The 27,905-nt window shown below is 45.3% G+C and overlaps 2 protein-coding genes and 1 long non-coding RNA gene across 7 annotated transcripts in view; 2 read left to right on the forward strand and 1 right to left on the reverse strand.

Moving 5' to 3' along the window:
- Positions 1 to 8,754: 8,754 nt before the first annotated feature.
- Positions 8,755 to 15,847, reverse strand: Nsmce4a (NSE4 homolog A, SMC5-SMC6 complex component). Its single transcript, NM_001106301.1, has 4 exons — positions 15,457 to 15,847; positions 14,425 to 14,502; positions 11,594 to 11,724; positions 8,755 to 9,018 (listed from the first exon to the last, which is right to left on the reverse strand). Exons 1-4 carry the CDS (start codon positions 15,737 to 15,739, stop codon positions 8,863 to 8,865), a joined length of 648 nt encoding a protein of 215 aa, NP_001099771.1. The 5' UTR covers positions 15,740 to 15,847; the 3' UTR covers positions 8,755 to 8,862.
- On the forward strand, positions 11,723 to 16,108 carry LOC134483930 (uncharacterized). Its single transcript, XR_010061141.1, has 2 exons — positions 11,723 to 14,301; positions 14,997 to 16,108. It is a non-coding gene; the product is annotated as an uncharacterized LOC134483930 (long non-coding RNA).
- Positions 16,109 to 22,818: 6,710 nt separating this feature from the next.
- Tacc2 (transforming, acidic coiled-coil containing protein 2) overlaps positions 22,819 to 27,905 on the forward strand; it is a 211,725-nt gene continuing 206,638 nt past the window's right edge. For 2 of the 5 annotated variants that reach the window (XM_063263499.1, XM_063263527.1), the window contains exon 1: positions 22,819 to 22,893. The gene's annotated coding sequence lies outside the window, so the exon portion shown is untranslated. The remainder of the gene's footprint in view (positions 22,894 to 27,905) is intronic. The other 3 variants (XM_063263507.1, XM_063263532.1, XM_063263562.1) reach the window with 2 other exon arrangements.

The following is a 27,905-nucleotide window of genomic DNA, read 5'->3' on the forward strand; positions in this document are numbered from 1 at the left end:
CAATATACATGCATTCTCATATAAAACTGGAGTAAAACATTATCAGAGTAAAACAGCAGGAGGGAGCCAGGGAGAAACAGACATCAAACAAGAACGTAGGCTTGAGGTACCAAGGTTCACATCAAATGCACAGACAGCACTGTCCATGGGAGCTTACTTGCAAACAAATTGGTAAAAATGACATAAAACAGACTCAGGCGATTCGGGAAAGGAGGAACAACTCTGCCAGGGTTCGCAAGCAGGCAGATTTCCAACTGACTCTTACTAAATTCTTATGTATTACTTGTGTGGGCAGATCATGGGGAGGGGGTGGGGCACGTCACAGCATACATGGGGAGGCCAGAGTTGTAGAGCGGATTCTCTCCTTCCGAGTTAATGTGGGTATGAAACACTCACTGGCTGAGCCATCTCTCCAGCCACCAAGTGCTTCCTTATTAAAGAAGACAGACTTAGCCTGAAGAAAAATCAGAGGATCTTTTTTTTTTTTTTTTTTTTTTTAGGAGAGAAGAATGGTGAAGGGTAACCACCAAAGTAGAAGGGATGATGGCTAGGGCAGTCTCCAGGGAGACAGGAAGAACTTGAATCCAGAGCTGAAAGAATCCTGAAGTAAGAGGGAAAGTCTTAAAGCAGAAAGCTCGGGAGAAGGAACCCAGAAACCATCAAGGGCCGACTAGAAAGCCCAAGATGAGCGGGGCAGAGGAACCTGCATCCAGATGGATGACACTTGGTGCTATGGGGCACAGTCCAGCCTGCCTTGCCAGATGATGTAACAGCTCCTTGGTGGTAAAGCACAGGCCAAGCCACATCAAACATATTTAATTAACCATTTTTAACCTATAAAAGAAGAAAATGTTTTTCATCTGGCGCAACCTATCTGTGGGCGTGGCCAGCTAACTTTACAAATAAGGAGACATAAAAAGCAGGGTATTACTTATCAGGCATTAACACCCTGCGTAAAACCTTTACTGGGACCAGACTAGGAAAAAAAGGGCCCCACTCCCCAACACACACTCCCAGAGACAATGACGACAACCATTGGTGAATATGGCAGTGGCTTTCCTTTAATCAAAGACAACCATGACAAATCCGACAACTATCAAAAGCTACATTTTACTAAAAACAAATCATCTTTAAAAACATTTAATCATACATATATACAACACATGCTGCTTTCCTTTCAGGGTTTCACTATTGCCTTCAGTTCTAAAAAGATAAAAATAAAAAACGAGGGAAGATATCTGGTTAGTGGCTGATAAACCAAAGCTCATATTATATACATAAATGCAATCTAGCGACCAGCCCCTCGTCACCAGGTAGCACCAGGTTAAACTGCTACCCTCCTCAGAGTTGGTTCCCTTTCCCTCAAGACAGTCTGACAGAGGTGTGCTCTCTTGGGACAAAAGTTTCGCTATTGAAATACACAGTTTATATAAAGTACTTTAGTAGCTCATTTAATTCTCAAAATTAAAAAAAAAAGATGCTACAGTGATTATCTAGTTCTTTTATAAACAGGCTTATAAAGAAAATACATGTGTAAAACAAAGTGGCACAGGTTTTAAAATCAAGGGACAAGACCAACAGATTCAAGGTCGATTCCACCCACTGCTGTGCTCAGGACAATACCACTTCATTGTCATTAAAATTTCTTCCTAGAAATGTTCCCCTTTGTAAAAAACGAAGGTTTTATTCCATAGCATAATTCATTTCCGAAATGTGCATTTATGAGCATTCCCCTTTGGGAATTCCATTCTTATCTTCCTTCTCTGCTTTGTGTCGTCACGACGCTGGGGAGGTCTCCACATCTCACTTACTTATCCTTAGTGAAATGAAACCCACAAAGAACACTCCACACTGTTCGCTCATCTACAGATCTCAACAATACCACAGTAGCCGGCCTCACACTGCCTCACAGTTACACAGTTCAGGGATGGGACACTAGAGGGAGACAAACCCCAGATGTCAGGGAAGTGAGGAAACACTAAGGTCTGCCTAATAAAATATTAATACAACTGTGTGGCTGTCTTGCAGGAAATGTTACCTCCAGCTGGCATCAGGCACTTAGTCGCTGCTGGCTCTGGCTCAGAGAGATCACAGGCTCAGAAATCTCAAAGGTCTTCACAATCTCCTGCTCAGAAACGAACATTTAGCAGTGGGTTCACAGCAAAGTCAGTCCAAGTGAGAACAGCATTGGAGCAACCTGCAGGGCCTTACCTCCCAGTCATGATAACTCAAAGCTATAATTCCTTGACTCCTAAATTGAATGTTTTGGTCAATCCCCTCACTTTCTTCATTAATCACGGGCTCTGTTTAAAAGAAAAAGTTTTCAAACATTATCAATCAGAACAGGTAGCTTGAATAGCAACTGATCATAGGACTCAAGTTGGAGCGGAGAAGATCCTTGTATGTATTCCTAGGACTTCATGTACTACAAGCACTTTAGTACAATAGCAAGTAACCCCGCTGATTTCCACATCACTCACAGTGTCTTTTTCTAAACAGTTAGCGTATCTGTGCACTAGCCACTTAGCTAAACCTTAGTCCAAGATGAAGCCGAGAGCTCGTAAGAAAGAACTACAATGGAAGTTCTTAGTTCTCCACAAGGGATTTCAGCCTGAGCGAGAGAGAGTGCGCAGGTAAGAGTGAAAGAACACGGAACCTCGGAGGAAGGCATCAGCAACCCAGACAAGTGGTGGTCAAGAAGGAAGCGACAAAAGTTACAAACATTAAAAGTTAGGGGAGTTTATCATTTTGTTAATCTTTACAACAAATGGTTTTAAACCATCCTATTTTCAGAATTTTCAGTTAATTAGGACAGATAAAATTTGTTTATATAAATTCTATTAAAATGGGAACTTATCAGGCAAGATGGCATATGCTTTTGATCCCAATACCCAGAAGACATAAGCAAGTGGATCTCTCTGAGGTCAAAGCCAGTGTGTTCTACATAGCAAGTTCTAGGCCAGCCAGGGACACATGGTGAGGCCATCTGAGTATCAGAAGTTCTTGGGTTTAAAAATCAAACAAACAAAAAAATTGTAGTGGCACAAGCCTTCCATCCCTGCACTTGGGAGACAGAGGCAGGTGGATCACTGTGAGTACCAGGTCATCTGGTCTACATAATAAGTCCTGGACAACCAGGATTATGGAGACAAGACCTGTCTCAAAACAAACAAACAACCCAAAACAAAAACACAACAAAAAAACAAAGCTTTAAATCCAGCACTAAGAATATTGAGAGTTTAAGGCCAGCCTAGACTACAAAGCAAATTTCAGGCTAGCCTCAGCCTTGGGGGGGAAAAAAAAAGAAAAAAGACCTTACATTTAGTAAAATGCATTTCATAAACTCTAATATTCTTTTGGAAAGACTTTTTAAAAAATTGTTTATTTTATGTATATGAGCACACTGTAGCTGTCTTCAGACACACCAGAAGAGGGCATCGGGTCCCATTACAGATGGTTGTGAGTCACCATGTGGTTGCTGGGAATTGAACTCAGGACCTCTGGAAGAGCAGTCAGTGCTCTTAACCACTGAGCCATCTCTCAGTCCCAACTCTAATATTTCCTAAAACTAATTTCTATAAACAATGTAACTTACCTATTATTGGCAGCCGGTCTTGGTCGAGTCTTATTCTTGCAAAACCATCCTAAAACAAAAACATGGTTTGAGGCAAACACCAAAATCTACTGCATGAAAATACTTAATCAGAAAAAAGTCTCTACTTCAGACAGCCAAAATGTACCGTAAGTCGCAGACAAGACTTCGCTCATACCGTCCTTCACAAAAAGATTACTGCTCATGTTTCTAATTGACTTTTACTAGGCAGATTCCACACGGACTTTCTTATGATTATTACTGTTATTGCTAACCTGTTCCTTGGAGGAATGGGGCAGCACTCTGGTACACTTATGGAAATCAGAGGACAACCTGTGAATTTCTCTCCCTCCACCACGTGGATCCTGTGGGGTTTTTACCCACTGTGCCAACTTACCAGTCCTCACTCCTGAGAAACTCACAGGGGCAACCATCTTATTTTTTTTTGTTTTTTGTTTTTAAAGATTTGTTTATTTATGTGAGTACACTGTTGCTGTCTTCAGACACACCAGACGAGGGCAGCAGATCTCATTACAGATGGTTGTGAGTCATCATGTGGTTGCTGGGAATTGAACTCAGGACCTCTGGAAGAGCAGTCAGTGCTCTTAACCACTGAGCCATTTCTCCAGCCACCCCCACCCCGGCTCTTGTTTCTTGAGAATAAGTTTTTTCTTGTTGTCCCACTCCCCACCCTACCCTAAGACCAGACTGGCCTGGAACTCCCAGAGATCTACTTGCCTCGGCCTCCTGAGTGCTGAGACTAAAGGCTTGTGCCATCATTGTTGGTAAGCTTATTTTTATATAGCATGAAAACTTCAGGAACTTTACCATATTGTAATCATTTCATATTCAAGCTTTACCATTATACTTAGAACTAAAAGTATTTCAATTTTTGGGGAATATGGGACTATCTGCATAGATAGAATGAGGTATCTTGGAATTGGGCCCTAATTCAAACCTAATTTAAACACTGCCAGAACTAACTTTATACTCTATTTTAACAGGCCTGCTTCAGTAGCTGTGAATTACAGATTGGTAATGCTTATCTTATGATTTTTTTTTCCCCCCTTCGGAGCTGGGGACCAAACCCAGGCCTCTACCACTGAGCTAAATCCCCAACCCTTATCTTATGATTTTTAAAAACTAAAAGCAACCCATAAATTTTAGTTTACCTAACACACCAATTAATATTCTGCTATAATGGACAAAAACCTCTACCAGCTGATTATCATTTTAAAAGCATATATAAGATGTTAGAGAATCCAAAACCTTACCCGTATGATGAAGGAAACATGAAAGATGTTTTCCACTGTACGTGGGAAAGAATGTGGATCAACCACAAAATCAAAGAACGACATCGGAGTGTCAGCTGTAGAAAAAAAGAAAAAGACAATCTTCAACACAAAAAAATTATGTTTCCCAACAAGGTCTATGCCCTGACATTCAACAGAGACAAAAAAGAACACACAGGCCTCTTGCTGTGGGGAGTGAACGATTCTGAAGGTCAGTTTGGCATTTCTATTAAAAGACGGATAACTGACTTGGCAGCCATCCACAGAGCCATCCTCAGAAATAGTGGCTCAAACAAAGATCCCACTTCTGCAGTTTGTACGACAGGAAAATGCAACAAAGAACCTTTCCAGTGATAAGGGTTAATAACTATATGTATGGTACAGCCATACCATGGGAAATCCCGAGGATAAGGGCAAGTTGTGCGATGTCAAGCAACATCTACAGGGAAAATCCACACCGCAGAAAGTGTGCATCACGATTAGCTTGGAGAAGAGTGAAAGTACCCCTCCCCAAACGACATGTATATATGCACGAAATAAATAGAAAACACTGCTAAAACAGACACCCGTTTGACAAGTGCACAACATGAGGAACAGAAGGGAAGTAGATACTTTTATGGGGGCTGGGGACATGCCTCCAAGGTTAAGAAAACAGGCACCAGGCTTGTATGTCGTACACACACATACAGGCAAGCAAAACACCCATCCGCATAAAATAATTCCTTAAAAAAAAAATAGTGACCTAAAACACTCTTTAAGTTACTTTATCAACATCACACGAGGTATTAAGGAGGAAAAGCTTCATAAAACGTTTAACGAAGAAATAAAGTGAGACGGGTGTTGTGTCTTTTGCCTGTAATTCCTCCACTCGGGAGGCTAAGGCAGGCAGATTCCCCTGAGCTTGAGGCAGTCTAAACTACTGCGTTCCAGCCTGAGCAATAACTACTCTAAAAAAGAAAAACAGGAAAGAATCACAATAACTCAAGTATATGCAACTGAGAATGCCTTTTAAATACAACAACCTTGTGGAAAGTGATGTGCCCGATAAACACCAGTGGCAGCGGCTTTGAATTTGGCGCCATACTTACGGTCCTCTCGAAAGTATGTCTGCAACAATCCCAAGATCCTCTCCACTTCCTTCTCGGTGGCTTCTTGATGAGATTCCTCCATGCATTTCAACTGGGAAAGAAATCACCAACAGGCTCACGCACCTGCCACACGGCAGCTAACGCGCTTTCCTTCTCTTTTGCACATTCAAACCTCAGAGTTTTTGGTTGGGCTTGCTAGCTTTTAAACTCACATGTCTTAAAGTTTACAGTGCAAAACAAAAGTTTTCTCCTTTCAGTAATATCCTTATAGTCTTAGTAGACGGGCAACGGCACCATACGGCCAGCTCGACTGTGTTGAGATTAAACAAAGTCACAACCAATGGTTTAGGACGGTAGTTCTTGGTATCTTGCCCCCCAATACTGGAGACATTTTTGGTTATAGCTGGTGTGGTGCTATTAGTATCTAGTGAGTAGAGACAAGAATTCTAAACATCTTAACAATACCCCGGACAGTTCCCTCACAGTAGGAATCCACCAGCCCTAAGGGCTGACAGTGTTACGGTTGAGAAACCCTGATTTGGGTGAACTGATTAAAACTATACAAATAAGTGAAAGTGGACAATCCAACACAATGTTAAGAGACACTGGAAATGAAATACTTGAATGACAAGAACCTGACTCTAGACAGTAACTCTTAGATAATTAAGACTTTTTTTTTTTAAAGGAGTCAGGTTGTTACTATGCAGCTCCAGCTGGCCTGGCCTAGAACTAGGTAGGCAATCAAAGCTGGGCCCCAAGCTCTACCAATTCCCAACCTCACATATATTACATACAGGTTAATCTAAAATAACAAGATTTGGAGAACGGACCTGAGCAGGCATTGCCCGCTGCTCTTCGATCATGCGAGGCTGTCTTGGGCGATCAGTTCGTGGCTTTGGCACAGGGAATTCTCCATGTATCGAACCCAACCTAGTGGAAAATATAGGCTTTCATGTCTAATTCCTTTTATAAACGAAGCCCTTGCACTGACCAAAAGCGGTTGATGCAGTCAAACCCAGAGCAGGCATTAGTGACAGAGATTCAGGTTGGCACATCTTGTCTGCCCCATTTGTTTCTGCGAGAACTTGAGTTTGTCACAATCAGATGCCCTCTGACACTTTCCCGGTGCTCTGGACCGCAGTAAGCCGCTGGATGTATTTGTGGAATCCCCCCAACTAGCCTCTTACCATTCACGGAAAGGCAAGTTTCGTTTTGGTTTTTCAAGACAAGAGTTTCTCGGTGCAGAGTTAGCTGGCTGTCCGGGAACTCTCTTTGTAGACTAGGCTGGCCTTGAACTTAAGAGTTCTGCCTACCTCTGCCCCCTAAGCAGTGGGATTAAAGGTGTGAGCCACCACATCCTGTTAGAGCCAACTGTGCTCAGAAAGATGAACACAGGTCTAGATATGCTGGGGTAGCAGGGATAGCAGGGTAAGCAGGGTAATGGCTCATAGCTGAGGAATACAGAAGACACTCAGCATAACAATGGCATTCTCTTAAGACTTTATCCTCCCCCAAGAAAACCAGCAAACAACAATAAAAACTAATCCTAACACAACCTTCAGCTGTAGTAATGCATGTACAGTTCAAGGTCCCTAGAATCTAGTCCCATCTGCTGGGTAAACTTGAGATGAACATATATAATACAAATGGAGCGAGGTGAACTTGCACACTACCTCAGTGTGACAGCTCCTATTCTAGAGAGCCCTTTGGCAGGAACAGCTACTCAAACACAGACAAGATCCAGCTGGGAAAGCTGATCATTTGCTGATGTTCCCTAGGGAAAACTTACTGGAGGCATCCAGGTGAGGACCAACAGGTGAGAAAAGCTCACCAGAAAGATGAGGGGGCCAGGCAACTCAAGGATGGGGGCAGAGTTGTGAACAATTCATATAGCTAGAAACTGGACCGGATGATGCCAAAGGGGAAGGCTTTCCCTTTAGATGCCAGGACTTAAGATTGGCACTGAACAAAAACAGACTTGAATCTTATCGCACAATTAAAAGGTGTGGTCTTTAGTGTTTATACAATAGCTCTGGGCATCTCAGTTGCCAGAGGTATGGTACAGATACCTGGGCCAGGACCTAGCCCGGCTACCACCCAAACTCCACAAGTTGTTCTAATATAGACTCTACCAATCTCAGGCCTAAAGGAATTAAGAGACCAGTATCCTGGAGCTGTGGGGAAAAGGGACTAGACCACTGTGGACAGCTTCCCCAGGATCTACTGGGAAGACGGGCTGCACACTTGAAGGCTGTCTTTTTTTTTTTTTTTTTGGTTCTTTTTTTTTTTTCGGAGCTGGGGACCGAACCCAGGGCCTTGCGCTTCCTAGGCAAGCGCTCTACCACTGAGCTAAATCCCCAGCCCCACTTGAAGGCTGTCTTAAAACAACCAGCAGGAGTCATCCTTGGTTTGTCACAGTGCTAGATTAGCCACTTCCCGTGTTAAGTGGAGACAGTGAGCTGGTTAAACACTCAAATACGGTGCATGATATGCAAAAGGAGGCTCTAATAAATAGTAAACTGCCACAAACTGAAGATACTCCCAGTAGGAGCCTTCAATCTCCCACATGATAAAGATTTCAGATATCATAAACAGACTCAGAAACACACTACAGACCCCCAAATCTCTGACTTCGAAAGCAAACTGGCCAAGAGAGCATCTAGGCAAGGTCCTGCCTGCCCCGTGACATTTCCTACTAAGGGAAGGCAGAGACCCACTGACCTCAGTCACATTTATGGGTTCCTGTTCAAGCCTGGGGAGTCTCTGATCAATGGCTTCATGACTGTGACTTCCTCACTACTTAAAAATCTTTGTCGCTACATGAAGAAATAATTTAAGGTTTACAAATTATGATTATGGCTGGTCTGTTGTTAGATTTTTGAAAACGATCTTACAGGAAGTGGAATGTATGGGTTTTATTAAAGGTGTTTTCTGCTGTTTTGCCTGATATTTTCCAGGAGTCATAGACAATTAATTCAATATCAGTTCTGTCTTCGTCACGGATGAATTCTTCAGCTTCTAGCGGATTTACACCCATATGTGTCAGCTACCAAAAAAAAAAAAAAAAAGAAAGAAAAAAGTTAAAACCATAGGCAAGCATTCTCCAAAGTCAATAAAGAGGCCAGAGAGACTCGACTTCTTATTGCAAAGATAATCTTACCTATAGATCCCTATTCAAAAGTACCTTCCGTTGTGAGAAAATATTCCTCAATATACTGGAAACTTTTTGCGACACAGTGAGATGATTTGGCTTAGCCAGTTCCTAACCGAAGCGATTTTGCCCCTAAAGGATGTTTTGGCACTAGAAAACATGTCTGTCAGTCAACAACCGACATGCTGTGACACCTGCTAGGTAGAGGCCAGGGAAACTGTCCATAGTGCACAGTATTAGCATTCAAAATAGAGAGATACCCAGCCCAAATGTCATGTGTGCTAAGGCAGAGAAGCCCTGTTCCTTCCCACTCCAGCCTAAGGGGCTTGAGAATGGCAGGCACTGAGCTCCTAGAGACCTACTCGGTTACGGGCAGCCCCGTCAGGAGCAAAACCATACTAGCAGGAAGATCCCAAACCCAGCGCTCCAGTACAGAGCCAGAAGTTTAGCTGACTCTCAGATCCCAGTGACTGGCCAGTTTCCTAAAAAGGGGCCTCGGCATATCCAAAGCAGTGACACACAAGAAGAAACTCTTAACAGTGTCTCTTCCTGAGGAGACCTGGCAATAAGCCAAACAATTCTCTCGTCTCCATTTTACAGAAGTGTATTATTACAGTCAGGTGTAGTGCGTATTCTATTACATTAGTTTCTTAAGAAAGAACACATTTATTCTATCAGGCGGTAATATGCCTAAAGTTCTTAAGGTATAAACAAGTATGTATAAACAACAATTAGAAAACCTTCAGTGCAACCAGACCTTGAAGGGGGAAGGGAAGCTGCGAGAGCCCCGATCGAGCAGGGTAGCCATTGGTTCTCCTCCACTCTTGCCGTCCAGTCCAGAGGGCCTCATTATGTGCCCTGGCTGAAACTAACTGTGAGGCTGGCTGGAACGCAGAGACCTGCCTGCCTCTGCCACCACAGTGCTGGGATTAATGGCGTGAGCCACACACCCACCCTTCTCCTTTATGGTCCGTTGTTGTGTTATACTTGGGAAAGTGTCCCCCAACCAGACTCCAGAAAGCTACTTCATGCCTTAAGACTTTAACCTACTGCGATGTTATTTAAAGGTTAAAGCATGATTAACTTTTATTTTAAAAGCACCTAGCATGTGTCTACCAGTCAACATTTCCAAAATATACTGTACTTCACAAGACTTAGTTTAAGAAGACAGTAAAACTTTAAAAAGAACAAATTGCAAATAATCGTGTTCTCATTATTTTAAGAAGTCATCACTTTATCTGGTCCGACCTCACAAATGCTGCTATTTTTCCAACATTGGATATTAAATCAAGGGCCTTATACGTGCTAGGCAAGTGCTCTACCAAGCTACGCCTTCACACCCCCTTTTCTGCAATTGTTGAGAGGATCTCTTCATATAACCCAGCCTTGCAATCCCCCTGCCTCGGTTCCCGAGTAGCTGAGATGGCGTTATGTCCTAGCACACACAGCTTAATCCATTCTAATAACCTTTTAAACATAAAAGCATTGTCAAAATTCAGTGTCCGGCTGGGTGTGGTGGGCAGTGGACATTCCTTTAATCCCAGCGCTCAGAAGGCAGAGGCAGGGACATCTGAGTCCCAGGTCTGTGTGGTCTACATAGTGAGTTCCAGGACATCCAGGACTACAAAGACCAAAAACATAAAAAGTGATTCTATTCTTGGATGCATGCATCAAAAAAGTTTTAAAACTTCAGGTACCAATTATTCACACTTGTTAAGAGGCAGAGGTGGGTAAATTAAAAACTAAATTCAATATAAAACTGCCAATCCTATTTGTATGGTTCTAAAAATTTTCAAAGACATAATATGCCCATATAACAAGGTTTAACTCATTTATAGTTGACCTCTACCCTGAGCTACTCCTAACCCCCACCCCCACAGTATGAGCTCTGGTCCAGCCCAGGTCATATGTCCTAGAATGATCTAGAACATTTTAGGAAGTAACCCAGGAAATGGCTATTAAACAACCAGAACATCCAGTCTTACAGGAGAACACTAAGAGTTTCAAACTGCTCAAAGCTCCCACCCTAAAGTCCAGCACTCAGAGAGCAGAGGCAGGCAGCTCACTATGAGTTCCATAGAGATGTTTAATCTGTTCATTTCCTAAGATCTCCATAAACTACTCTAAGACCAAAAGAATAAGAAGAAACCATCTGCAAACTCATATAGGCAAGTAAAGAATTATATAGTAAGAAATTTTAGGGGCTGGAGAGATGGCTCAGAGGTTAAGAGCACTGACTGCTCTTTCAGAGGTCCTGAGTTCAAATCCCAGCAACCACATGGTGGCTCACAACCATCTGTAATGAGATCTGATGCCCTCTTCTGGTGTGTATGAAGGAACAACAGTGTACTTATATATAAGAAAGAAAGAAAGAAAGAAAGAAAGAAAGAAAGAAAGAAAGAAAGAAAGAAAGAAAGAAAGAGTTAGTTTAAAGAAGAATTTAATTAAAATTCTGTAGCTTTGAACTTACTAGAGTTTCAACATATCTTAACATATCAAATGAGCTCAGGTCAGAACGAAGCTGTTTGGCTTTCTCTTTGCCCAAATCTGAAGCCAGAACAAGAAACTGGGCATCTAGGACTGCTTCTCTTGCTCGTGACACTGCAAAACAAAAAATACATGTTAAGAAACCCACATAATCCACCAGTACTCCCCCAAATTTCCGAGTACCTATTAGGATCTTCCCACTAAGTCAAAATACTCAAGAGGCTGGAAATGGACCCGTGGACTTCTAAAGCTGGTTCCCTCCCAGCACACCAACGCCTCAAGCACAGCTGAGCAGTCTCAGAGTGCACTCAGAGCTCGCTCTCTAGCTTACACACTCCTGGTCACTGAACCAGAATCTTGGGATTTTTTTTCTTTCAGAATTATTTATTTTATGTGTATGAGTGTTTTCCCGCATGTATGTACACACGGCATGTGTGAACCTGAAGCCAGTGGAGATCAGAAGAGGTCAACATGTCCCCTGGAACGAGAGTTATAGATGATTATGGACAGACATGTGGGTGCTGGGAATCAAACCCATGTCTTCTGCAAGAGCAAGAGGTGCTTTTAACTGCTGAATCATCTCTCCAGCCCCAACTGAACCATAGTCTCTTAATAACCCCAGGATAACAAAGACTTGTGCGGTGCACAACACTGTCTCTCTGATCCCACAGTCTATCCCACAGTCTAAGCACCATCCTCACCTGAGCTGATGTAACTCCCAGGGAATGGCCACTACATGTAGGGAGAGATAACATAAAGTCTGTAGAGGAAGGGTCCGACTGAAGGACAGGCCTGAGCTATGGGGGCTGGGACACAGAGGATCTGCAATAGTAGTCTAGGAAGACTCTGATGTAAGGCAGGCCAGACATGCCCTGACAAATTCAAATGCCCGTGCCCAGCATGCCCCATTTACATCCATTGGTTTCCTGAAGAATCCGCACAAAAATAGAAAACACACAGCTAGGGAATTCGTTGACTCTGGCTTTTGTTCTTCTCCATCATTTCTCTTTACAGAAGGAAGGATTTTAATCATTTCCAGAGTCACTGCAGAAGTGACAGAGAAAGGGAAACTAGATGCTGGTTGCTGGGCTCTCATCTAACCACTCCTCACCCCCTTCCCCTCCCCTCCCCTCCCCTCCCCCAACCAACAGCCCCATGGGCTACTGCAAGAAAAGCGCAGATCTGTCTGGATGAGAGCAAGTTCCCTATAGAATTTCAACAGGTGTAACAGCCATGGTCGCCAAGCAGGGAGACTCTTGAGGGCCCATTTGAGTGAATAATTTTGTCTTCTACTTTAAACGTGGGCAGTAGCCGAGGGAGGTGACGTGGAAGAAGTCGGTTAGATGTAAGGTTGATAGTAAGGGAGTAAATGAGCCAATCACAAGTGAGTCCGAGTGCGGGTCCAGGCTACAACGGAAGAAAAAGCTTGACAGTGGAAAAAGGGATCTGCTGCGGGTGGAAGAGGAACCCCAGCCCCTTCAAGTTCTGAAGGTGATTTAGTGTATGTTCTAGACCAAGAAGGTGAGCTGTAAGGAGGCCCTGGCCAGAGCAGGAAAGACAGGACACTAAACGCTGTGACAACGCCAACAACCAGGCATCCTAGATAACCAGAAGCAAACTGCCGGCAAGAACATGAAGAACTGTGGTTAGCAGGGAACAGGCCAACCCTGGCTTCTTCTCTCCTTATCACTGCAGTCGCCCATTTCTTTTCCCAAAGCAGTGAGAGAGGCCTGAAGAGAGCATGGTCTATGTAGCTGTCCTGGGACTCGCCTCAGGGGTATACCCACCTTTGTCATTGGATACTAGCCAAAGCCGTTGCCATTGCAACCAATGGCTGCTGCTTTTAATTCAGACTAAAATTGTGGTTTTTAAACCCCCACGATTATGGGGCTGGGGAGGAGGTCCAGCTCTTCCCCAGACCCTCTGGGTTGGGTTCCCAAGACCCTTGTCAGACAATTCACAACCTCCTTGTAACTCCAGCTCCGGGAAGAATCCGATAGCCTCTTCTGGTCACCACAGTTACTGTACACATGCTCACAATCCCGCCTATACACACAGCTTCAAACGCATAAAAACCTCCCCAGAGCCAGATTTCAATAGGTGTGCCTGTAGATAAGGCCACCGTCACTAGGTTATAGGTGGACCAACAGCTAAAGGAGGGGAGACCAGGACAGGAAGAGTAAGAGGATCTCTGAGGATCTAGCTGCATTCTTCTCTTCTTCATCTATCTGATTAATGGAACATACAAGTGAAGCTCTCAAATTCCAGCCAGCAAGAGAATCTCAGGAAGAGGCTTTCTTTCTTTTTTTTTTTTTTTTTTTTTTTTTTTTTTGTCTTTGAGATAGGGTTTCTCTATGTAGCTAGCTGTAGACGCACAGGAACTGGCACTGTAGACCAGGCTGGCCTTGAACTCAGAGATCCACCTGCCTCTTCCTCCCCAGTGCTGGGATTAAAGATATGTGCCACCACTGCTCAGCTCATGGAAGAGGCTTCTTTTTTTTTTTTTTTTTTTTTCCCTTTTTTTTTCCGGAGCTGGGGACCGAACCCAGGTAGGGCCTTGCGCTTGCTAGGCAGGCGCTCTACCACTGAGCTAAATCCCCAACCGAAGAGGCTTCTTAAAACAGATTGTACTACTCCTCCCTGCCTCCCAGGAACCCGTGAAGAACCCTAAAGTATATGCTGGGCCAAATGGTAAGTGCACAGTGAGAGTAGTATTGTTGCTACAATGAAAAAGGCACTGGGTCTGTTGAGTGCCCGAGTAAATGGGAATCGTGTAATGACAACAATCTACGGATTTAAAAATCATGAAATTACCTTCATTAAACAGAGTGTTGGCTTCTTCGAGGACCTCTGTTAGTTTGTCACCAGCATTCAGTATGTCCTCCCGGTTTTCTATTTAAAAGAACACAAACTTAGGGGACCGTGCACATCCTTCGCTAATAAGTAGCCGCTTACAGTCCCGCTCCTACTTCCTGGGTAATGATTAGAATGTCTTAATCTCTTTAACAGAAAGAGGCTTTATCTTTTACAGAAAGAGGCTTTAATGCTACTGTTTCAAGCGGCTTTTGTGTGTGCAAAAGGCCTGGGGACAACCCTAGATGTAGTTCCCTCAGCGTACCATTATCTTTGCCTTTTGAGACAGGGTCTCACTAACCTGGAACTAGCCAAGAAGGCTGGGTGGGCTGGCCAGAGGGACCCATGGACTCTGCTTCCCCACAGCTGAGGATGCACGTTTGCACCACTATTCTTAGGGGACACTTTAGGGGGCTCCTGGGGATCTAACTAAGGTTATTATGGTTTGCCGAGACTCAGTCATCTCCCCAGACCCCAAAACTTGATCTCTTGACAGTTAACACTGGCTTCCCGTATGTAATCTTACTCCAAAGGGATGACTCTTCTGCGCCCCAATACAAGGGCTCGATTAAGAAGTGATTGTCAACTTCTCAAGGCCCACCTGAAGAGCCACACAACAAACGCTTGGGCCTACTCAGCATCTCTGATTCAGTGCATCTGAGCTGGGCGGGGAAATGTGCATCTTAGCAATTCCAACCTCAGGGGCCCACAAGGAGCAAGCTAGGTTGAACAAAAAGCACCTGGTGTTATTTGCTTGCCTTCCCTACTGGCTGGCTGAGCTCAAGCAAGTCATCATCAGGTCTGATCTCCCGCTTTTCCAGCCAGCAACAGAGCTTGGCGGCGCCCAACGCCAAGGTCGCCTAGGGTGCACTTAATAAACAAGCGAAGGCGCGCCGCCGCGAGCCCGCGCAGACCGGCCAGCGCCCGCACCTTCGCGGCCCTCCCCAGCCACGGAACGCCGCTGGCCCGCGCAGCCCCAAAGCGCCACCTTACGTTGGACGGAGTTGATGAGAGCGCGGTACTGATGGCGGATCTGGCGGCACAGGCCCTGGTCGTACTCGGCCTCCAAGCAGGCCGGGTCCATCAGCTCGTCGCCTGAATCAGACGGCTCGGTGTCCTCCAAGCTCGGGCGCTCCGCTGCCTCCCTGCGCTCCGGCGCAGCGCCGCGGCGGGCCAGCGGGGACCGCGAGCGGGAACGGGAACGGGTGCGATCCCGGTGCGGGTCGCGGCCCCGGCCCCGGCCCTCAGACCGGCGGCCGCTGCTGTCCCCAGACATCGCGCCAATTCGCCTTGCAACTTCGGAGCGGCGGAAGTTCGCGCCAGAAACTGAAACCCCCGGCTGGGCTCGAGCGCCGGCTCCAGGCGCAACGCAGCTCCCCGGCTGGCGCGCGAGAGCACAGCGACGCCTGTGGCCTGGAGGTCGGCGGCGGGGTTGGCTGTGTATGAGCCTGGCACTGGCTTACTCCACACTGCAAGCAAGAGACGTTGGACTTTGGATCTCTGGTCCTAATGCCCACCCCCACTTAGCCATACATCTTCCCATTGTCTCGTTGGATCCTCTGGCCTTGGGGAGGACACGGCAAACAAAACAGAGTTCCTTGGCTGTATCATAATAAACAGTTAAGCATCCTAGATATCTGCACCACTGCGGCATGTTCACAGCTGATTCACTAACTACAAATACCCTATAACAGATCTGAGAAAGATAATTATATGCAATATGGTTTCAAAGATACATGTATACTTTTCATTCCATGTGCTTGTGTGTGTGCGTGCTCTGTGCAAAGATACACATGCACAAGTGTGCATCTGCGGGTGCAGACCGGAAGTTGGCTTCAGGGGGATCTTCCTCTCTCAGTTCCACGAATTTTTAAAGATTTGTTGTTCGTGTATACGTGTTTTATTTGCGTGCACATTTTATACCAAATACATTCAGTGCCCTCAAATGTCAGAATAGGACGTGCAAACCCCCTCTGGAACCAGCATTAAAGAAGGGTCTGTGAGCTTCCCAGTGGATGATGGCAATGGAACCGTACTCCTGTGAGAGCAACGAGTGCTCTTAACCTCTGAACCATCTCTCCAGCCCACTCTCCACATTTTTTACCATACGTTGTCTCTAGCTGAACCTGAAATTCATCGTTTTGACAGGACTTAGATAGCCAGCAAGACCCAGGGATTTTCCTGTCTTCACCTCCACCGCAGTGGGATTATAGCTCCACACTGCCAAGGCACCAGTTTTTATGCACCTTAGGGATCCTGAGGTAATCTACCCTCCCACTTCCCCACCCCCTTCCTCCATCCCTCCCTCTCACATAGGATTTCATGTAACCCAGGCTGGCCTCAAACTGACCGTGTAGCTGAAGAAAATGTTGAGTTCCTGATCCTCCTGAATCTGACCACCTCCCAAGGACTGAGTGGATTTTGAAACCAAGATCTAAAGCCTAGTAAGCTCATTGCTATTGAAATACTATTGCTTGAGCTGGAGAGACAGCTCAGTGGTTAAGAGCACTGACTGCTCTTCCAGAGGTCCTGAGTTCAAATCCCAGCAACCACATTGGTGGCTCACAACCATCTGTAAGTGAGATCTGATTCCCTCTTCCGGTGTGTCTGAAGACAGTTACACTGCACTCATATATAATAAATAAATCTAAAAAAAAAATCATTGCCTCTTGAGCCTCTGAAGAAACAAGGTAGGAAGGTGTGCATGAACACACACACACACACACACACACACACACACATATATAATATTGCTGGGTAGATTTAAAACACAAATTTGCATTGAAATCACTGAAGAGTATATGGGGAAGAAAAGGGTGAATGTGATTAATAAAATCCACTGTTCTCTATATTAATATTGACTTCTGAGCAGAAATAAAACGTGAAGAGATGGTTGAGCAGTTAAGAGCACTTATTGCTCTTACAGAGGAACTAGCTTCAGTCCTCAGTATCCATATAGTTGCACACAGATGCCTAGAACAAGAGTTCTAGAAGATCCAATACCTTCTCTGGACTCCCACACATATGTGATGCATGTAACATCACCAGGCACACGGATGCTCATAACAAATGCTCACACATAGCAAATCTCTTTAAGAAATAAAACATGCCGGTTGTGGTGGCGCATGCCAGTAGGATTTGCTGAAGGAAGCAGAGGCAGGAGGATCACGAGTTCAAGGTCAACCTGGGCTACACATTTTGTCCTCAGCTCCGGAAAAAAAAAAAAAAGAAGAAGAAGAAGAAATAAAACACAAGCTTATAGCAATGTCTCTGGGTCTAATGCAGCACTCCAGGGGGTTTTTCTCCACCCTATGATGATGAACTTTATGCCACTTACTTACATGATAACTTTGATAAGGGATGCCCAGAACACTGGCAAAAATGTTATTTGTAGGTGAGTCTGTCCTAAAGAAGTGCTGCCCTCAGAATCCTAGCTAGGCACCATCCAACTCAGGAGGACCTAGTCAAATGGAGGAAAGGGGCGGAGACCAAGAGAACCTTCTATCTTTCACCTTGAGCAAGGACATCTATTTCTGCACTCAGACATGGGACTCCTGGTTCCAGGTTCCAGACCAGGACTGCGCTGTCCTCATCACCCATTCTCCTGCCCTGGACCCTGGACTAGGAGGTACAGCACCAGCAGCCCTGGTTCGTCAGCTTTCAGACACTTAAATTCGCTCTCCAGACCACGTGTTGGTTGAGAGGGTTCTTGGCTTCCCTGACTTCAAGAGGCCAGGCAGATAATAAAACTCCTCCTTCGTATTTATGTAAATGGTGTTGGTTCTGTGTCTCTAGAGAGCCCTGGCTGATACATTCTGGTTTTATATTTATAAATTCCTCCTCAACAGTGAGAAGTCTGGTTTCTATTATCATCAATGTAGCTCCTTGTTTACCTAATCCTCCCGTTTGTAGCGATCCCTGCTGGGCGAGGCTCTTAGCTTTTCATCCGTCTCTGCAGTTGCTGATGAATCATTCAGCTTTTGCTATCTTTTTACAAAGTGTTAATCAAGCTTGGCAGTAGTCTCATGGCCACCTTTTTTTTTTTTTTTTTTTTTTTTTTACACTTCTAACATCAGCTAACCCAGCTCCGTCCCATGGCACCACTTAAGCTACCACTGTGAAGCATTTAACACTGCACTGTTACCTTGTACCAAGGACAATTCCAATAGCATCCAGGTGGCACAGTGGTCGAGCTCCAAAATAGGACAGGTTCTGTGCCTGTGTCAGGTTGAGGAGTCCCCTTCAAAACCCAAGCAGGAGGCAGGTGCTGCCAGCAGCAGACCGGAACACAGTCTAGAAAGCAGGTTCGAAGGGCAGTTGCTGGCACAGGAGGAAAAGAAGCTGGACCAGGCTACCCATCCTGGTTCCCAAGTTAAGACATGGATGTTAGACAAGGCAAGTCCCCTGCCACAACTGAATACCCCAACCAGTGGGAGCAGGGTAAGTGTACAACAAAGACACGTTCCCAAGAAAACCCCCATCCCTAAATCCTGATTGGTGAAGTAACTTGGCACAGATGCTTGTGGATTTGGGGCCTAAAAACCCTGTAAGATCTTAACTCGGGATCATGGTTCAGTTCCTGAATCTGGACCGTGGCCCTGGTCGACAAATCCTGAGGTATATGCTCAATAAAATATCCCTGTCTGACTGAGATTGGTGTTCCTGTGATTTGTGAGGTGATTCCTGGACCTCAACAGCTTTAAGAGTCAAGAAAAATGCCTTTGTATGAGGCATAGGGGTGCATTCCCCTAATGCCAGCACTCAGGAGGAAGAGACAGATAGATCTCTTTGAGTCTAAGCCAGCCTGGTCTACATTCCTAGCACATTCCAGGATGGCTAGGGCTACATAATAGAGAGTCCCTGTCTTGAAAAACCCAAATAAGGGGTTGGGGAAAAAAAAAAAAAAGAAAAGAAAAGAAAAAGAAAAACCCAAATAAATAAATAAAAAGAAAAAATGTCTTTATTTTTACCCCTTTTCTTTTTTCTTTTTTTTTTTCCCGGAGCTGGGGACCGAACCCAGGGCCTTGTGCTCGCTAGGCAAGCGCTCTATGGCTGAGCTAAATCCCCAACCCCTATTTTTACCCCTTAATTGGTAGGTGAGTTGACTGCATATGGAATGTTTAGTTGAAAATGAATTTTTACAAAGGACTTAAAGGAGGCCTTCTCCTAAGACATGGCTTAGAGCAGTGGCTCTCAACTTTCCTAAAGCTACAACCCCTTAACACAGGCCCTCATGCTGTGCTGACCCCAACCATAAAATATTTCTGTGCTGGGTCAGAGATGTGATTAAATTGATGGAGTGCTTGCCTACAGAGCAGGAAGCCCTGATTTCAAAGCCCAGCATTGCACAAACCAGGCATGATGGTGCACACCTGTAATCCCACTGCTGAGGAAGCAGAGCCAGGAGGATCATCAATTCAAGGACATGGTTACGAAGAGGTTCTAGGCCAGCCTAAGACACAAAAGACACCGTCTCAAAGGAAACTGAACAACTTTAAACGTGTCCTTTAAATTGATGTAGTGGCACACCTTTAATCTCAGTACCCATGGGGCAGAGGCGGGTGGATCTCTGAATTCTAGACCATCCAGACCTGCGTAAGGAGAGTCCTGTCTGTCTGTCTGTCTGTTTGCTTGCTTGCTCGCTTGCTTGCTTGCTCGCTCGCTTGCTTGCTTGCTAGCTTGGATCAGTTCAGTTTGATTTGGTTTAAACAAATGCTTTCACTTTTTGATCCCTTTATGGGATAGAGTTTTAGATTTTTTTTTTAAGGTTGGTTAGAAAGTAGTAATTCCAGCCAAACACTGTCTTTAAAAAAATTAAAATAAAAAAAGGAACTTAAGGAGATCTATAAGAGGTAAGAGTTAGTCCTGGCCCATCTATCTGGAGGTGGTACTGTCTGGGTGTAGTGTAGTGTTGACAGATCTCTAGTCTTGAGCTAAGATCCATTCTCCCCTCGTTGATGGAAGCCTGGTAGAGAGAATTGAAAACGGCTGAATTTGTTCCATGGTGCGTCTGCTTTTAGGCCTACAGTGGGAGTTCAGCAAACACCCCCTCTGCATTTGCTAAGTCTCAGATATCTGCAGCTCAAAATGATCCTTTTGTCACTGTGGTACATTCTGGACCCCTTGGGACAAGTGGCCTGTTTAGGTTTTTATTTTGTTTGCTTTGTTTTTGATGGCCATGAATTCCTTTATAATTCAGGTTCTGTCCCTGTTGGTCAGTGTGTGGACCATGTGCTTCCAGGTTCTTAGAACTGAAATAAACTATTCAAAAGCAAAGGGTTACTACGGGTCAGAAACAACACTCTAACCTTGCATCGGCCTCCCTGAGAGGATGTAGAAGCCCCAGTTAATGTTTGGAGCCTCCTTTACGGGATTCAAGAGAAGGAGAAGCCAGTTGCTAAGAGGCTTAGTTCTTGGACAGGTTTGGGTTACATAACCTTTTCTCTATTGTACATCCGCTTCGTGTGATGCGTCTGGTTTTAATTGTATGTACTCCCATTTATGCGCAAGCATCGGTGGTTTAGAAGATTCCTTCTAAAGATTCACTCAGAAAATACAGTTTGCCTTATTGCCCAGGCATTCAAAACCATTCTCAGCCAGATGTGCTCCCTCTTAATCCTCAATAGATCCAGGAATACATTTGAGTAGAAATTGCCTAGGAAAAGGAAGTTATTGATTGTTGTCAGGGGCCCCTCAAAAGTATTCCATTGCTTGGAGTGGGAGCAGTGCACAGCTGGATGCAGGTGAGGGTGTCATGTTGGCCAAAGCATTGTTAGAAGAGAGGTATGACAGCTCAAGCTAAATGGAGTCACAGGTTGGGAAGCAAGCTATGCTTGCTTGGTTCTCTATGCCAGTTTCTGGATCTGGACAGTAAGGGTTTGACAGCTTTCTACACTGTCTGCTGAATCCTTACTCTTGCAGCCCACCTGCCATGTTGTATAAAAAGCCCAAGACACATGGACAGGCCACATGAAGGCCACAGACACATTCCCAGCCAAAGCCTGTGTCTTCCATCAGCCAGGTTTGCAAGCCACTGGGGACCTCCAGCCCAACTCTGCATAAGGGGACATTGGTTTGGACTGAACTCCTGCACTAGGATCAAGAGACCAGAACAAAATGGAGTCACTCATGCCAAAGCACCACATCATCAGGAAGAAAGCAAGCTGTTTCACTGACCTGAGAAACCAGCCACTGAGAGATAACAGCTAAATTCCCAAGCAGGCCAGCTTTGCAGCATGTGATAAAGTTTTCTCTCTTTTAAAACAAGAAAGTCAGAGAGGTCAGTTATATTCCGTGCCTCTCCCTGTTCTGCCTCTCATGGAAAGTAGCTTTATGTAACACTTTGTGTTCTGGCTTCGTTTCTCTTGTGATAAAACATGCTAACAAAAAGAGGTTTAGGGAAAACAGGGTTTACTTGCTTATAGTTCTCAGTTCCACTCCATTACCACAGGGAAGTCACGACAGGAATGTGGTTTTGTCTGGTTGGGTACCTTCTACCTTAATGTCACCCCAATTCTAAGCTGAGCCCCATTTGTCCTGCTTGCTTCTGGGACCAGACTGCCACCCACTTTCCATACCCACACACCCTGAGAAGCCCCCTCCAGTTTGTAGCACTATTGTCCCTACAAACTCTTTTATTTTCTTAGCATCTGGGTGTGGGATGCTGAGGCAGAATCACCTGAGATCAAGGCCAGCCCTGCTCTCCTTCCTTTGCACCAGTGACGGCATGTTCTAGACACTCTGCTCCTTACATGGGTCCCTATGAATTGGAGAATTCTCAGGGTTGGCCCGGTGAGATCTCCGTCTCCTCTTCCAGTTTGCCATTGCCTGGTCGCTCCGTCACTCCGTTAAGGACGGGTGGAATTGTAGGCACCTGGCTCAGAATTGGTGTGCTGGTTATAGCTCCTCATTCTTTTCTCAAGGAAGCCTACTGGCATTTCAGAAAGGACCACCTGATTTTGTAAGGTCAGTGGAAGCTGACCAGGACCTTGTCTGTCTGATTTACTCGAAACACTTCTCACTTCCTTTCGTGTTATTTAAGGTTGCTTTGTTTTGCAGAGGGGATGTCTCCCTCAGTGCGGTTCTATTCCAGGTGGACTCAACTGCAGCCTGTGGTGGGAGACATTAGCTATCCCAGGTGCACGTGGAGGAAAACAGACAAGAGGCAGCTCCCTGCTCCTTGTTATCCTCACTCTCCACTCCCCTCCCGGGCGGCAAGAGCCTCTGGAGAGCTGCCGCCTGGCCCCGGGTCAGATTGCTTACACACCACTGCCTCCCAAGCCAGTGTTCCCAACCTTAAGCCAGTGCACATTTATAGAACAATTCCATGTGATCCTGAGGAAGGCAGACCACAGCCAGAGGACAGTGCTTTGACGTGACCTTAGAGAGAGGCCTCTTCCCCCTTCTCTCTCCACACTAGGAGGACGTTGGGTAAGTGAGTCTCAAGACTGATAGCTTCATTCCTTTGATGCATGCATGCTGGTAACCTGGTTTGGCTACTGAGGTTAGAGGGTTTCACAATTTTCTCCTTATAAAGTGAAATTCAAAGCACATCTGTGCTTCCCCTCCTCCCACATAGCCTCCTAAACCAAACGAGCTGCCTTTTTATCTTTCTAATGCATTGCTGGTTCCTTTGAGTAGAATACAGATCCGTGAATCTGGACTGTGGTTCCCTCCGTCTATAAAATGAGGGGTTGGGGTTGTGGATAACTACAGTACATTCTCATGGGCCCTGAAGTTCTGTGTTGGTGGTTGGGCAGAATAATCACTTGAGAGCCCCTAAGACAGAGGGGGACTGTTACTTTAAAAGTCATCGTGCTGTTGGCCTGGTGGTAACTGAGGACTTAGTTCTGTCAACCTTCATTAGTAGCTTTTCAGACCTGTTATTGATGATGATGATGTGCCCGCTAACTCCATGAGCGGCCATCTGGTCTCCACGAGGCTGCATTTCTGAGTTTGTCTTGGTATCACTTACAATTGACTAGAATCAGGTCAAAGCTGGACTAAGGCAAAAATCGGTTCAATTACTCAAAGAGAGGTGTGTGTGTGTGTGTGTGTACTGTTTTTTTTTTTTACCATGTTCCCCCAAACCAGAGGGGCAGTGAGACTCAAATCCCTTATCCAGATTCCACCTCCTATGATCTATCATGGAACACCAGTGTTTGCACAGAGTGCTGAACTCAGACAGGGTGTGGCTCAGTTGGAAGAGTATTTCCTAGCACACATGGAGCCCTCCCTTCAATCCCTGGCCCCTGGCCTCTGGCCAATACTGCAAGAACCAGGAGTGGTGGGTAAGACGTATAACGCTAGCACTGAATCAGGAGAATCAGAAGTTTAAGATCATGCTCTCCATTTACGTGCCTAAGTTACCAACGACCTAGTCCAAAACAACAAAAAAACAAACAAACAAACAAACCCAAACAAGGCAGCACAGCATCTCTAGGTTTAGCTGCTGCTTGCTTTCAGCCCACTGTCCTTCGTATTTGGGATTCTTTGCTCAGGTCTGGCAAGAGCCCCATTGGTTTCTCCTACCTTCTTCATGTAAAGGAGCTTTAGAGGAAATCTTCTCAGTGAGTTTTGCTGTGAATATGGTCCTGGGTTTCCAGCTTTGCATCCCGTTGCTCTGCAAGTGTATCAGACGGGACATGGGCAGTTCAAAGAGATCCATCCCTGCTGCCATTGTCTGAGAACTCCACTTGCTGGACAGAGGTAGCTCGCTTCTGCATTGGCTCTGATGTGGGGAATCCTGCCTAAGTGAAGGAGAAGAGAAGAAGGGAGCCAATGGAAGGGATTGGAGGAGGCTGGCATCCAGGGAGTTTAGAAACTGGTTGTATATGAAGTAAGAGAAATTAAGCGAAGGATGAACAGTAGCCAGACATCCATCCCTTTTCTCCACTTAGCAACTCTCAAGGGTGCCATTCTTTGATAGTCTTAACCAGAAATGTTATGGTTTGTTCCACACAGACATAAGCTCCATCCACACAGAGCTTCTGCTCTGATGGATGAGGCAGATATGAAGCGGACCATCACCATGATGTACAGAGTTATGATGATGGTCTCAGACCGTGTGATTGTAAGAATGGGTCTTCTAAATAGAAATGGAAAGGCAAAAAACAGGGATTGGCTTAGGGAGAAAGATGGGGAATTTACAACTGAATAGATTAGTTGGTTGCAGTCATTAAGTAGAGACACCCGGTAGGGAGAGTGAAGTTAAGAGGGTAGAAGTAAGAAGTCCCTGGGTTTCTCCAAGGAACAGACCGAGTTAGACAGTCTGGTCCCGGTTCTCAGGAGACAGCTTTCTTGGGAGGGTGGGAAGAACATGAGAGGAGCAGGATGGAGCGGCACCTTAAGTTAAGGCTTAAGGGGCAGAGACTTGAAGAGGAAGGTAGAGCTGACAGTGGCCAGCGCTGTGCAGGTACCGAGAGGGGATCAGGAGAATTTGTTGTGCGGCTAGAGAGCAGCCTGCAGCAGCTTTCACATCAGCTTTCCAACAAGTGATGGCTTCCTTTAGCTCTTAGGGAGACTAGTCTCAGCTGGGTTCCTTGTCCTGCCCTCCTTAATTTCAGTCAGTACTGGGGAGGGTTCTCGGTCACTCACTAATCTTCGCCTTTTATCACTAGGGGACTCTTTTAGTTGACTTTCAAGGCTCCTATCAGTAATACAGAGAGAATATCTGGTTGACCATTTTGAGCCAGAGTCTAGACCTGGTACCAATAGTGGTAGCATCCAGCGGTGGGTAGAGACCCGAGGCTACTCAGTCAGTAAGAAGATGTAGAAAGGGTGTTTAGTGAGTTTTCAGAGTGAAGTACAAAAACTTCTAGATGTGTCTATTCAAGCGTGTGGCTCATGACAGTCGAGTCGAAACTTGTTGTTGGCGTCTTTTGTCGGTCTCTTTGCCCTTTGTGGGACTCTCAGCCCTGGATTAATTTATCAGTGTTTAAAAGCGGTGTTTTGATGACCCTAGCCTGAAGAGGCAGGTTTGTCCCCTGTGTTTTAATCCAGTGAGACGCCCGTGTATAAGGAGGGAGTCAAGATCGCTGTTCTTGCCAGTGTCCCGTGAATGTTATTAATGTGGGTGTTTAAAATTGACACCGTGGACCGAGGCAGTGATGTGTGAAGGCTCCGAGTTTGTGACCTAAAAAGGGGAAATTCTCTCTGCACTCAAGTCAGGGAACAGTGTCAGCAGAGCTCTCTGCCAGAACTGGTGCCAAAGAATTGTGAAGAGATTAAAGCCAGCAGCAAGAGCCACACGGAGATCGGTGAGATTGGTATCCGGCAGGCCGGCTCCGGCATCTGTAAAAAATTCAACAGTGAGTGATAGACCCTGTGCCTTCATGTTCAAGGCATTCAAAAAAGTGTCCTGATTTACCTAAAGACGGGCCTTTTCCAGAGTAGCCACCTTTATACTTCCCAGAATCAAGCGGCAAGACTTAGCCCATGCGTTCTGGCATCTCAAAAAGCAAAAGAGAAAAACAAAAGAAAACAAAAGCCAAGCAACACGGTGTTCCTAGGTTTAATTGCTGCTTTCCATTCAGCCCACTGTCCTTTGTGTTTGGGGTTCTGTGCTCAGGTCTGGTAGGACCCTCTCAGTTCCCCTCACCTTCTTCATGCACAGCTATGTTAGAGGAAAACTTCTCAGCTAGTTTTGCTGTGAATAGGATCTTGGGTTTCCAGCTTTGCATTAAACGGGTATCAGACAGGACTTGGGCAGTTTTAGGATCCCCGCTGCCATTGTCTCTGAGAACTCTACTTACTGGGACAGAAGCATCTTGCGTCTGCATTGGCTCTGATGGGAACCTTGCCCAAGTGAAGGCCAGGAAAAGAAAGGAGGTGATCGAAGGGATTTGAGGAGGTAAGAGTGGAGACTTGTTGTGTATGAAGAAGCAAATGGAGTGAAAGGAGCCTGAAAAGGACTAGTCATTTATAAGCGCGACACAGTTTTTCATTTCGAGGGAACATAATTTTATAAATGAACCTGTGAACTTGAAAGGAAGAAGTGGTTCTAGCTGAGCCTGGTGCCACATGCATTCAGTTCCAGCACTCTGGAGCCAGAGGTATAAATTGTTAGATGGAGGCCAGATGTGCTTCGTAACACCCATTTCTTTTTTTTTTTTTTCTTTTTTTTTTAAAGATTTATTCCATGTATGTGAGTACACTGTAGCTGTCTTCAGACACACCAGAAGAGGACATCAGATCCCATTGCAGATTGTGAGCCACCATGTGATTGCTGGGAATTGAACTCAGAACCTCTGGAAGAGCAGTCAGTGCTCTTAATTGCTGAGCCATCTCTCCAGCCCCATAACACCCCATTTCAAAACAACAAGACGAACAAAAAAATATGGCTCTGGTTTACCTTTTGACCATTCAGAAAACAATTCCTAACTATGCTTCTGCTGAGATGGATACTGAGGTGTGACATAGGATTGACCATGATATCGTGTGTCATGTTTCATAGCAAACAGAAGAAACAACTACGCCTTGAATTTTGATCTGTCATAAGATCATGGTGTCATGTGTCCTAGTGCTCTGAATAGTGTCTGGTGGTGATGCGTTTGCATTGCTCTGGGAACATTCATGATGAACTGTTGCTGGAGTGATTAATCCAGTGGTGGCAGCACACACTCCTCAATACCCCTCCAATGCTCTGGATTCTCGAATGAAAGACACACACACACGCACGCACACACACACACACACACACACACACACACACACAGCCTTCTATTTATTTTCATATGCCCTAATGGCTCAATGACCAGGCCAGTCCTAAACTTCCATATTGTTAACGCCTCCTCTCCAATATTTCTGAATTATTACTGCTGAAATCTATATCCTATCTTTGCTACCCCAGACCCACACCTGCAGCCCTCCTGGGCCCCGATCCCCAACCCTTACCTGTTAACAGTCTCTCTGTCTCTCTGTCCTACATCTCCCAGGCCAAGACCTCCTTCCTCTCCTGGCAATGGCAATTCCCCTTCCTCCTTCGTCCCTTGCCAGCAAATCTTAAAGTCCTGCCGCTGTCTCCCTGCCCAGTCATTGGCCAACAGCAACTTTATTTGCCAATGAAAGCCAACTGGGGCCAGGGACCCTCAGCATCTTCCAAGCAGACCTGTGAGTCTCTGTGTAATTTTGGTAGCTGAATTAACACAAATAGAACCAATCCATAACAATGAATGTCTGTCTGTCTGTCAGGAGCACTTCTCCTTCCCCGGCTCCTGCCTGCTTCACTACCTCAGGATTTTCTAATTTTCACAAGCATCTTTTCACTTAGCATAAAGAGATTCAGCTGATCTTGGTATCTTAGTCTATAGATACCAACCAGAGAGAAGCAGTTGAGGAAGAGATGATCCATGCCTACAGGCTATGATTGGCAGCATGGCTTCTGTCAGATGGATAGATATGAGCACAAGGGAAATCAAAGAGATATCCTTAACAGATGCGTT

Source organism: Rattus norvegicus, chromosome 1, assembly GCF_036323735.1.
Source record: "Rattus norvegicus strain BN/NHsdMcwi chromosome 1, GRCr8, whole genome shotgun sequence".
Lineage (NCBI taxonomy): Eukaryota > Metazoa > Chordata > Mammalia > Rodentia > Muridae > Rattus > Rattus norvegicus.